The following is a 12,631-nucleotide window of genomic DNA, read 5'->3' on the forward strand; positions in this document are numbered from 1 at the left end:
CAACACAGAATTAGTTTTTATGTTATGTGTATGTAAATTAATTTTTACTTCAGATGTTATCTGCAATAACAATCATTTTAGGATAGTTTGTGATTGGGTTTTAGTGACTTAGATTTAGGGTGACAGATTTAGGAGTTAGTTTTAGAGCTAGAACGCTTATTCTTTAAGAAATAAGAAATACTCTTAGAGCAAAATATTTAGGAGTCCTTTATTTAGGACAGACACGCCCATTATTTTTAAGATGCTCTCCTAAATCGGCAAGTTATGAGCTAGTTTTTTTTTTACTTTTTATAGCCTTTAATATGTTTTGTGAATACGGGCCCAGTTTTATAAATGAAACAATCAAATCAAGGCTGATTTTTAAAGATGGAGTTTTATTCATGGTTGCCAAATATACAGTACCATGAAAAAGAGAATTGTGTTTTTACATACAATTATTCTGAGAAAAAAAAAAGAACAGCATTCAACAGCAACTAAAAGTGAAGAACAGCTGAGAAGATCAACAGTGCAAAGGACTAACAACACAAGCTAGAAGCCCATAATGCCATGCAGTCCTTCAGCAAACGCTCGTGTTGTGGCTGTTAGTCAGACTCTATAGCATCTAAAACAAACTCAAACTGCACTGCCAGCTTCACATTGGTCCAGAATTCCTATCTGTACAAGCCAAAAGATTTGCACCATCAAAAATTAAAGATTAGGTTAGTATTTCACTCCTTTCTTCCTTTTTATGTGTTAAACTCAAGAGCAATTAGTTGCAATCATATTAGAGAGACCTGATCGTATACTGCACAGGTTAGTCATTCAACAACAGATGAATCTCACCAAATCTGTAAAGAAACGTACAAGTCATAACTCAACGGCAAATCAAAAGAACGAAAATTAAAATTAATCCTAATTTGAAAACCAATTAATTTTTTTTTTTTTTTTTGTGCATATTTTCCCTCCAAAATATCTTTACCATAATGGAAAAAAAAATATTTTTGTATTAGTTTGTATGAAACTTAAGGGTCCTGAAAATAGACAATTTTAATAGAAAATTTGGAATATTTAAATCTGGGATAAAACATCAAACAAAAAATAAAAAATAAAAATAAAAAAATAAAAAATAAAAAATATTCCCATTACTGAAATGCAGAAAAAGTATTTTTTTTTTTGCAAGTATATATATATATAAATATAGTATTTACTGCACTAAATGTATGCTTATAATTAACAACAATTTCCATTACTATATGAGAGTAATGAGAATATTATATATGCATGCAAAAATCAAGGGCCTTTGTTTTAATTTTTTATGCCAATTTTTATGCTTTTCCTCTAAATTTGTGTTGAAATATGAATTGGATGTTTCTTTGTGGGATTCATTCAGACATTAATTTTGAAGCGTGTTTTTTTGTGGTTATTCAGGATGGTTAAGTGAATATTTTCACAGTGTTTCTATATAAACTGAGTGTGTGTGTTTGTGAACATCTGTAAACCAGTCCAGAACACGCATATAATCATCAACAGCAGCTGTCTGTAACTTTAATAACAGAGTCTGTGATGAACTACACAGGATGTTTAATAGTGTCATTTACAACAGTGCCGTCAAGTTACTGACGTGTTTGAACGAAACTAAACAACCTAGAGCTAAAAATAACTAAATATATATGTATAAAAGCAAAAGCAAACAGTGATTCATATTACTGCAGGGTAAAAGTCACAGCTAGTATTAAAACAACATTTACATGAAGGGGAAAGCTGTTTGTGTTTAGTACATTACAACAGGACACGTTTAGACACAGATACAGGCAAATCTCACAAAATGATAATTTCACTGAAAAAAAGAAAAATTAGATTTTTTGTGTGTTAAGAAAATGAAGTGTGAAATCAGTGAGAGATTTTGCATTACAACACTATTTTTTATAGCAGTTAAGCACATTTTGACCCCAATTCTCCTTGATTTCATGTTAAAAACATGTATTTAGCAGAGAATTGGGAGGAAAGTGTGCTTATTTGTTATGAAAATATCACAATAAAGGCTTCATTTTCTTTAAAGAAAACAAAAAATGACTTCGGGGTGAAATGTGTGATAAACAGGTTTTGTGAGATTCTCCCATTTCAAAAAGTCATTCGATTTCCATCCGAAAACATATCTGCGCTGATCAGAATATTATCGTAAGCATGTTTTACACTCCGGTCAGGTGAGATGTTATGATTATTTCACTGCAGTTGTTTTTTTTTTTTTAAAGATGTTTATAGACGTGGTTTGAAAAATCATAAACATGCAGCAGAGCAAAGATTTTAATTGAACACCAGGAGGAACTCTTTCATTAATTAATTTCCTCTGACAATAACATCTGATACATTTTCGATACATTATAGTGGTTATTAATATTCAGATTGCAATTTTCTTTATAAAAACAGATGTGTGTGGAACATGCTTAACGAGCTGCACTTTAGAGTGCACTTCAGCCAGCATTTAATAAAAGAATAAAACAATATGAGGCTTTAATAAAAGATCGACACACTAAATGTGAACACACAGTACAAAAGCAAATCGATTTAAAGAAAAGGTATTGCCGAACGCCTGAGCAAAGCTTCCTCACTGGGTTTCAGACTTCTTTTTGTTTTTCTTTAGGAACGACGGGGTGCGAAACTTTTTCTTCTTCTTTGACGGGGATTTGTTGGGTGATTCGTCACTGCCGTGATCACCAGCCGCGTCGTCCCCGGCGACAGGCTCCTCCCCCTCAGGCTGAGGGGCGGAGTCAGTCTGTCCGGGGGCGGGGTCTTCTGCGGGGAGGGCGGAGACTTCTGATGGTTCATCGGGGGTCAGATCGGGGAGGGTCTGTCTTAAAGTGGCGGCGTCACTCTCGTCTTTGGACGTCTGTTCCTGTTGTTCTTCTGTGGAGGAGGATGGGAAAAGATAATAGTGAGTTTGTAGATCAGCTCAAACCGGCCAGGGGAAAATCCAGCGCTCAACAATTGGCTCTTTATGCACAAAGCGTGAAAACCTCAGACCATAAAACTGGAATTCCTGCAAAACTACACTGATGTACAAAAACAGATGCTAATCTTTAGCTTTAATTATCAAATTGCCACAGCATGAAACACTTGCAACCCAATGCATGTATCTAATTAACAAAAACTAACTACTAACTAACTAGTACTAAGCAAACACAACAACCAGTTTCAAAGTGGATCATGAAAAACTTTGCCTAGTTTGCAAAATTAAGATCTAGATTCAAGCAATTGTAAATATTAATGCTTTAAAAAAAAATACAGGACTCTCAAAAATAATATTTTAATATATATATTAAATTACATTAGTGCTTTAAAAAAATACAGGACTCTCAAAAATAATATTTTAATATATATATTTTAGTGCTTTAAAAAAATACAGGACTCTCAAAAATAATATTTTAATATATATATTTTATTTCATTATTGCAATACATTTATGTTGTAAAAGTTAATTTTTGACACCATTCAACTATTAGATAATAAAAAATACATTAAAAGATATGTAGAAAAGTTAAAAAATTTATATAATACTCACTCAATATATTATACACTAATATATTTTAACTCACTACTTGATTGCTTGATTGTGTTAATTGATTAAATTATTATTCAAATTCATTATTACTGTTAAATTATATACATCTCAAACTTTAAATAAATATCCCCAAGAATCAAGAGTACTATCATTATTCATTATTTCAATATATTTATGTTTTACGAATGAATCTAAGACACAGATAAAATATGTAAAATATTAGTTATGTAGATCAATTGAACAATTTAATTTAATATTAATATAATATTAAAATAATCAAATTTTTCAATATTACTCACTACTTATTGTGTTATTTAGGTATATTATCAGTTATATTAAATCAAATTATCTTACAACATTTACCTGTCCATCAACATCTTTCCTGCAAACTATTAAAGACCATTAAAGGCAGATTAAATCTTTTAATACAGTAACCTGAATATTTTTCTGCCAATCAAATCCTAAAATATATTTATTCATCTACATCAGAAACATCAGGCTCATGCACTTCAGCATCAAAACAGATTCAATCTGAGCTCTTCAAACGCAAAACACACACATTTATAAATGAGACATTTATATTTCCAGAAACATTTCAGCTCTCTACAGAGATGAACCAAGCGCACGCTTTAAAACCACGCGTCAACAGTCATAAACAGAGAAAGAGATTTTTAAACACTGTGCATCTGAATGGAGATCCAGATCAGAAGCGTGATATTCATACATTACCTGTTCTGCTGAAGCAATACTGGACTGCATTAAAAATGCATATTAAAGATCCTTGATTGTTATTGTTATACAAGTTAAAAAGAGGAAAAATGTAGTAGTTTCTAGGGAGAGATTTGTTGCTAGCATGATCTCACCGAACTCCAGGTAGTTTGAACATTGTCTTAATTAAAAAAAAATATATATATATATTTGGTAGCAAACATTTGGTAGCCTTTATATATACATTATATAAGCATTTTAATGCATTAGTTAAGCCTTGTAATGCACCTTATAATGCACTGTATGATTATGACAAAATAGCATTATAGTACGCATCTATTCACTGTTACAACTTTAGTATAATGCATTAAAACTCTTGACAATCAATCAATTTCAGATACAAGGAATCTGCAAATTTTAAAATGCATTTTTACTTTGATTACACTTATCTATGAAAAGATATAATGCATTATATGACACAATATGAATACATTTATAATGCATTAGACGAAAGGCTTCAAGTGTTGCCAATTTTTTTCATTAAAATTTAATAACTTCCTCTTATGAACTAAAAAAAAAAATGTGACTTAATTGTGAAATAATAATGAGTTGGAGGTGTAAATTATTCAAACAAATCCTGATAAAATTGGTCACATTATAGAAATTAAATGCATTTTATGGAAAAACTTCTTCGCTTTTATTTTTTAAAAAATCATTACATTTTATTATTAACTTCCTCCTCCTATGAAATATAAAAAAATTGTTTTGACAGCATGGAAAAGTAATATAGCAACAATGTTATAGTTTAACAGGTTTACATCCAATCAAATCCTGATGGATAAAAATCAGTCACATTACAGAAGTAAAAATTTTATTTTATGGGGAGAAAAATAGGTGCTTATTAAAATTTTACCTTAAATTAAACAACTTCCAGCTCACACACAAAAAAATTGGTGTGACAGTACGGAAAAGAAAAATGAATCAATGTCAACAGCTTTACATCCAATCACATCCTGATAAAATCAGTCACGTTACAGAAGTTAAAATGAGTTACAAATGCAGTTTCACATTATTTGAAACGCTGTTTGCAACCCATTTTACTGCGGTAATGGACCGTAAGACTCTACTGGAGCGGACCAGTGCAGATCATCCCTCACAACAAATGAATCTCAGAGGAAAGCGAGGACAGAAGATGAGTTAGACAGCAGAGGAGTGAGCTGAGCTGAGTGAAGCAGTGGGAAAACAAACTCTGGGGGTGAGGTACTTACTATGGTAACAGGTACTCTTTTGCATTTCCATCTCCTGATTGTGACGCAGCCACGAAGAAGAAAAAGCACAAGTAGAGAGAGAATGTCTATGCAGATCAAATCACAGCCACCGGGTTAAATTAAAAAGAAATGAACAGAAACCGTAAAGAGATACAAAGACCACCGGAAGTAAAGAATGGTTGCCAAGCCATTCTTAAAGACCCCAGAGAAATGAGCATGAAGGGTGAATGAGAACATTTAAGACGGGCGATTTAGAAGACATTTCTTAGATCGGATTACACCTTAATTTAATTTAAAAAATTACCTTTTTGAGGCCTTAAAACACTAGGAATTGACTACAGTTGCATGATGTACTAGTGACTATATTAATATTGGATAAACAAGCAGAATGAATGTGTTTTGTCAGAAAAAACATGTTTACAAAAACAAACTGTAAAAGTTTTTTTTAAATGTTTATTTAAACATTTTATTTTACTTTTTGTTCTATTTGTTATAAAAAGGCATATAGTCAAGATTTATAATAATGGCCTATTGTTCATTAATTATTTTATTATATTACTACTACTACTACTACTAATTTCATTAAAATAACTCAATTATTGGTATCAATATCAAAAAAGGTGAAAATGTCTGTGCATCCCTACCTATAAAGCATTGTTTATTTTATGTCAATATAACAGCTTCAGTTTTGTTGAGAAGGGTGTAATCCATAGTAATAAAGACCAAGAGGGTAAATATATTTTTTTTTTTAAATATTAAGAAAAAAACAAAACAAAAAAAAAACAAAAAAAACTAAAGGGTAAAATAAAAACAAAATATTATTATTTTTAATTAAATTTTCAAAATAAAGACTGTTTATAATTTTTTCACTAATCTTCCATTAAAATGGATTTAAATCAGTTGTCTGAAGTTCTGCACTAACTGTACAAAAAACACAGTAAAAGTGTCAGGCCAGACTATTTTATAATTTTGGGGGTGGGGAACAAAAACAAAACATCAATGATGCCCTTTGGTCTGTTATTACGAACAGCAATAAATGTCTAAAAATGTTAATTAACAAACAAAGACACACTTTAGGCATTATGTTGCAGACATCAACCGCCTAGAACCGGCTCATGCTCAGAGAGACGCTGTGTGATCGGATAGACGTACCTTCCTCCACACGCACAGGTGAGCTGGGAGGAGTGCAGGTGGTGCTGGGAACTTTCCCCTCTTCAACCTCCAGTGTCTGACCTAGAGACAACACAAGCATCATTACAGGCCAGTCTGTAAACCTTTTCAAATGGACAGACCTGACACCAAAACACCCACATCCACATGGAATCAGTGCACTTTTATATAAAAAATCTGTGAAATGCATATAAAGGATCCACAATATTAGATTTTTGCAGATATCTGATATTTTTTTTAAACTTATTTTAGACAATAACAGATGCTGATAATGGATATATTTCCTTTTGTTTGGAAACAACACCAAGTCTCTCCCGTGCAGAGATCTTATCGCTAGCAGACCTTGAGCACATGAGTTTTTCGTCTTATCGGCAAGATATATCAGCATTATGTTTAATGTTGGGCCATTGCCGATATTTACATTTCAAGCCTTTATCGGTCAATTCCGATAACATTCTGATAATATTGTGCATCCCTAATGTAAATATGGTAAAATGTGTAAAACTGAGCGGAGTGAAATAAAAAAACAACAACAATAAAAAACATTTAATATACTATTAATAAAAATAGTATATTAAATGATACTAAACACACACACACACACACACAAAGACAACAAAAATGTTAAATAAAATGAAAAAAAAAAATTATATAAAAATAAACAGATTTAAAATATGAATAAAAAAACAATGCTATAGTATTAATCCTTTAAAAAAATATTCAAAATGTAACTAAAAATAAAAAATAATATAAAAATTAACACTAATTAAAAAACTACAGTAGTATATTATTAATGATACTAAAAACTGAAACCAGTTTCAGTAGTATAGTATTGTATCAGTTATATTCTTTCCAATTTTACAAATCACTATATATTATAACAGCATATTATATAATTACATCACATAATAAATCACGTTCATCTGCACTATAAAGTAAAAAAGGAAACCTCGGTAAAAATCCTGAAGAACCAGGAAACAACGTTTGTCAGATCTCACACATCAGATTCAGAGACGTCCATTAGAGACACCACAGTGAGCTTCATTAATACAAGAATATAGAAATAAACCCCAACAAGAAGAGCAGCAAATCCCACTTCAGAGGACAGCGAAGAGCCCGCAGTCCAGGATTAAGATTGCAAGAGCGGACGAGGGTTACTCAGTCTTTATTTACAGATCCAGAGCAGGGTGTTTTGGGACGGGACGTTTGCCAGGAGTAGGGTGGGATGGGTGCAGACAGGCGTGTTGGATCACCAAGGTTTGACACCAGGGACAGCGAGAGACAGGAAGAAAGAAAAAGAGCCCAGCAAAGTCAGAATAAACCCAAAAAGAGATCGGCCTTCCGCAGGCAGATGGCAGGCGATACCTGCAGACGGTTCACGCTCAGACTCCGCGTCACAGCCCAGAGCTTTTAGCACAGCGGAGTGAAACTCCTTATGAGGGGATCCTGTAGCATCCACCGGGCTGTCGTGACCCGATGCACGGCCCGATTCGATTATGGAGGGTGGAGGGGCCGTGGTGGCCTGTGGATCCTCATGTTCCTGCGTGGATGTGACGTCTGGAGTCTGGGCTTCTTCGGGGGCCGAGGGCGACTCCTCAACCTGTGCTAGATGCAATACAACAGTTTCTCTCCTGACCTGTGGTGGGCACTGTTGGGCTGCACAGGCTTCACGTGCAATAAATCAAAAACATTACACAAATCTTTGCACACCCGAGGAGTTTGTTTGGCTGAAATTACTTGTGCTCATACAATTGCTCAAATAATTCCAAAAAACATCCAATATATTATATATATACACACACATTACTGTGCTAAAGTTTGAGGTTATGAAGTCTTTTTCTCAGCAAGGATGCATTACAATGATAAAAAGTGATTGCTTAGACATTTAAGATTACTATTTCAAAAGCTGCTCTTTTGAACTTTATCAAAGAATCCTGAAAAAAAATATGTATCACTGTTTCCACAAAAATATTAGGCAACACAAATGTTTTCAACATTTATAATGATCAGAAATGTTTCTTGAGCAGCATATCAGTATATTAGAATATTTCTGAAGATCATGTGACACTGAAGACTGGAGTAATGATGCTGAAAATCACAGCAACAAATTACATTGACATTTATTCTCATAGAAAATGTTCACAAATACAAATATTTCTGGTTGACTGTGTTTTAATGCAGCCTTGAAGAAACTAAAAAAAAAATAAAAAATTATTCGAACAGCCGAGAATATCTAGTACTTGAAAATCAGACCAAAATCATTTCTCAGTTAGTTTCTGCTTCTGATTTCCAAACTCATATGTAAATGAGAATGTGTATAATAATAAAAAAAAAAAAATGAAACGTAAATATGTAGAACCTTGTCAGGATGACTTGAAAGCAGCATCACAAGATGTTTTTGTCCCCTGTATCAGTTTCTGTGAGGAGAAACGTGTTGATTCTGCATTATTCGTGTTCTTACCTTCTGGGCCCTTCTGCTTGAGCTCCACTTCCCTGCGATACTCGTCCAGGTCCTGGTCTGTGAGCTTGTTGAAGGGGTTTGGTCCAGTTTTACTGACGATGACGCGTGGCTGGTACTCCTTCTCAATGATAGCTTTAGACGCAGTCACTAGCTCCCCCTGCAGGACAAAAAAGGAGAGAAAAAAAGAGTTTATTCACTGTTGTCATGCTGAAAATGAACATTTAGTCAATTAAAATTTAATTTACAACAAACCTACGACAAAAGGTGGTATCAAAATGTTGAAACGGGGTGAATACACTTCACATATAAATGTCATCCAATAAGAGTTTAGGCTGAACTTGATGCTTCATTTACATATACACAACAATATAAGTATCCCATTTAAATCTGTATTCAACTTATTATAAAGCCTTTTGTTATTCATTGTCATTTTAGTAAAAACTCAAAATTCCAGCATAGACATTAGTCAAAATACACTTATTAAAACAAATGAAAACAGACTGTGAGGGACTTGTTTGTCATGCAACTGATAAAATATACTTTCAGTTTCTCACTGCGTTGTCTTTTTTTTTTGGTAGATTAATCTGCAATGATTAAAGTCAATAGAAAGCTAATGAGAGTTTTGAATTTAGTACTGACAACTCATCTTTTTATAAGGCCCTGAATGTTATTGTCTGATAGAGTATTGAAACGGTGTGTGGTTTGATGTTTCAGACATTACAGTATTATCGCAGGATGTACCTTTCGAATAGACCTAGAGGGACTAAAGCTCTCTGAAGGGTCAATGCCATCAATAGAGTCCGTACAGTCAGAGAGAGGAGCGTCCTGTAACAGTAGAGCTGGTGAGCAGTGCACAACCCCACCACAATTACTGACCACACACAAAACATAATCCTACACGCTCACTAATGATGCAAGCCAGAACCAATACATAAAAGCAGAAGACCTTCCTCTCACTCTTACACACACACAAGGGCTTAAAGTTAACTTGAAAAGAAAATTCACCTATTCATCTATTTTCTGAACACATATGTGACCCTGGACCACAAAACCAGTCTTAAGTCGCTGGGGTATATTTGTAGCAATTGCCAAAATATGGGTCAAAATTATAGATTTTTCTTTTATGCCAAAAATCATTAGGATATTAAGTAAAGATCATGTTCCATGAAGATATTTTATAAATTTACTACTGTAAATATATCAAAACTTAATTTTTGATTAGTAATATGCATTGCTAAGAACTTCAGTTGAACAACTTTAAAGGCCATTTTCTCAATATTTTCATTTTTTTGCACCCAGATTCCAGATTTTCAAATAGTTGTATCTCGACCAAATATTGTGTAAATCCTAACAAACCATACATCAATGGAAAGCTTATTTATTCAGCTTTCAGATGATGTATAAATCTCAATTGCGAAAAATTGACCCTTATGACTGGTTTTGTATTATTGAGCTTATCCTGAACAATTAATCTGTGCACGTTTCATTTTTTTTTTTTTTTTTTTAACAACAACATTAAAAAATACATATACTTCGAAAAATATCACTTTGGATAAAAGCACGAAATAAAACTAAATGCAATTAATTAACATTAAACAAAAACATTTTTAATTAACATAAAAAAAAAATTATCTTTAAAAACAAAAAGTAACATAAAAATTGAAACTAACTTAAAATATCAATAAAACTATAACAGTATCTCAGCCCTAAAACACACACCCACTCGTGACCCAAACACACACACAGACGCTCCAGACATGCAGAAAGCATTTCCTAAAGAAGCGTATGGGCAGGCTGGAGCGAGACGGTGAATTCATGGCTCAGAGTCATGCACTGCAACACCAGAAACCAAACACATGTGTAGTCAGACCACACACAGATTCATACTGCTGCTCCCAAACAATAACAAAAGAACCATGGGACTGCATATAAATAATGTCCAGCTGAAACCGTATGCAAAGGCCAGAAGATCTGGTTTGGAATTGTGTTGCTGCACTTGAGTGGATTAGATGAATGATCTGATGGTGAGTAGCAAACACACTTCTGAGCAATCCTGTTTTAAAGCACTTAGAGTATTTTGAAATGACTCTTACAGAGCTCAAAAGGAGATGGAAGTAGGGGTGGGCGATATGGAAAACTATCATATCACAATTAATTTTTTTAGAAATATAAATATAAGATATAATATATTTTAATCACAATTCTTTGTCATGTTGGTTTTACTATTTTGCAAGTTGTCTGAACATTACAGCCAAACTAATTTCCCTATTATAAAGACAAAGCCTTTCAAGATTAAAAAAAAAAAAAAAAAGGAATGGAAGATATTTAGGCCAAAGTGGGAGAACAAAAATCTTTGTCATTATTTTATCTTTGTTATTAAAAAATAACTGATTTTTTGTTGTTTTATTAACATTAAAGGAACAGTTCACTCAAAAAACAAAAAAATATTCTGTTATCTGTCTGTCCTGTCATAGGGTTTTATTTTCATATTACTATCATTTCCTCAATCAAAAGTTGTTTTAAACCTAAATTTGTTTCTTCTGCTGAACATAAATGCTACTTTGAGGAACGTGGAAAACCAAATAGGATTTTTTTTCCTACTGTCAAAGTCCATGTGGACCATTCTTCATAATATCTTCTTTTGTGTTCAGCAAAAGAAGGAAATTAATACAGGTTTGGGACAACATGTGAGTGATTAAATAATGACAGAAATGATATTTTAGGGTGAACTATCCCTTTAATGACCAGTCAGCTGCATGTTTAGTACTGTCCCTTTAAGAGCTGCACGCACCTAATATACAGACACGCATTTATTTTTCTCTCAACTGTTTACTTTCACCAGCCGAGTCTATATGTAAGCCTTGTGTGTTTTGACAGTATTAGCACAAACTTAATTCAGTAATCAGGTGCTGTTAAACAGGCTTTTTAGTTATGCAGACGCTCAGAAAAAGTGCACATCATAACAACGCGTGAATGAAACGTTTAACCAGTAAGGCTTTAAAGCACATGCAAATAATGTACTTTTGTGATTGCGAATAAGTGCAGTGTCCCGCGAGAGTAACTCTACCGCTGAGTTAACACTGATGTGAATGCATGTGATGTTGTACAGTATATTGAGTGGGATGCGCCAGAACTGCAGCTGAAAAAATGTGTGTTGAAGCACGATACTACAGTATTTCTTCAAAAGCAGATCGTGGAGACATTTTTATCATCCACGATCAAAAATCTTCATATCGCACACCCCTAAACGGCAACCTCCGTACCGAAATAGTTTTTAGCAAAAACATATAAACCTTTCAAGTCTGATCTAACATGTTAGCAATGGTTTATGCTTCTGTTAAAACCATGTTTGGGAGTCAGATGTTCTGTACTGCGTTAAAGTAGCGAACTACTTATGAACTAATGGTATGTTCAAGCATATCAGCGTATCTGACATTGGTGTTTTATGGAAGCTTGTTTCTGCCACACGATATATGATTTTATTTC

At 33.3% G+C, this 12,631-nt stretch overlaps 1 protein-coding gene across 1 annotated transcript in view; it reads right to left on the minus strand.

Annotated features, from left to right (window-relative positions):
• Positions 1-354: 354 nt before the first annotated feature.
• The window catches only part of LOC109061281 (alpha-adducin-like), a 33,061-nt gene continuing 20,784 nt past the window's right edge, over positions 355-12,631 (minus strand). The window contains exons 10-14 of the mRNA XM_042747829.1: positions 9,887-9,970; positions 9,146-9,302; positions 8,050-8,289; positions 6,667-6,747; positions 355-2,883 (exon numbers count right to left, since the gene is read on the minus strand). Coding sequence (XP_042603763.1) covers positions 2,585-2,883; positions 6,667-6,747; positions 8,050-8,289; positions 9,146-9,302; positions 9,887-9,970 — 861 coding nt within the window. The 3' untranslated portion in view covers positions 355-2,584. The remainder of the gene's footprint in view (positions 2,884-6,666; positions 6,748-8,049; positions 8,290-9,145; positions 9,303-9,886; positions 9,971-12,631) is intronic.

The sequence above is a fragment of the Cyprinus carpio genome, chromosome B21 (assembly GCF_018340385.1).
Source record: "Cyprinus carpio isolate SPL01 chromosome B21, ASM1834038v1, whole genome shotgun sequence".
Classification (NCBI taxonomy): domain Eukaryota; kingdom Metazoa; phylum Chordata; class Actinopteri; order Cypriniformes; family Cyprinidae; genus Cyprinus; species Cyprinus carpio.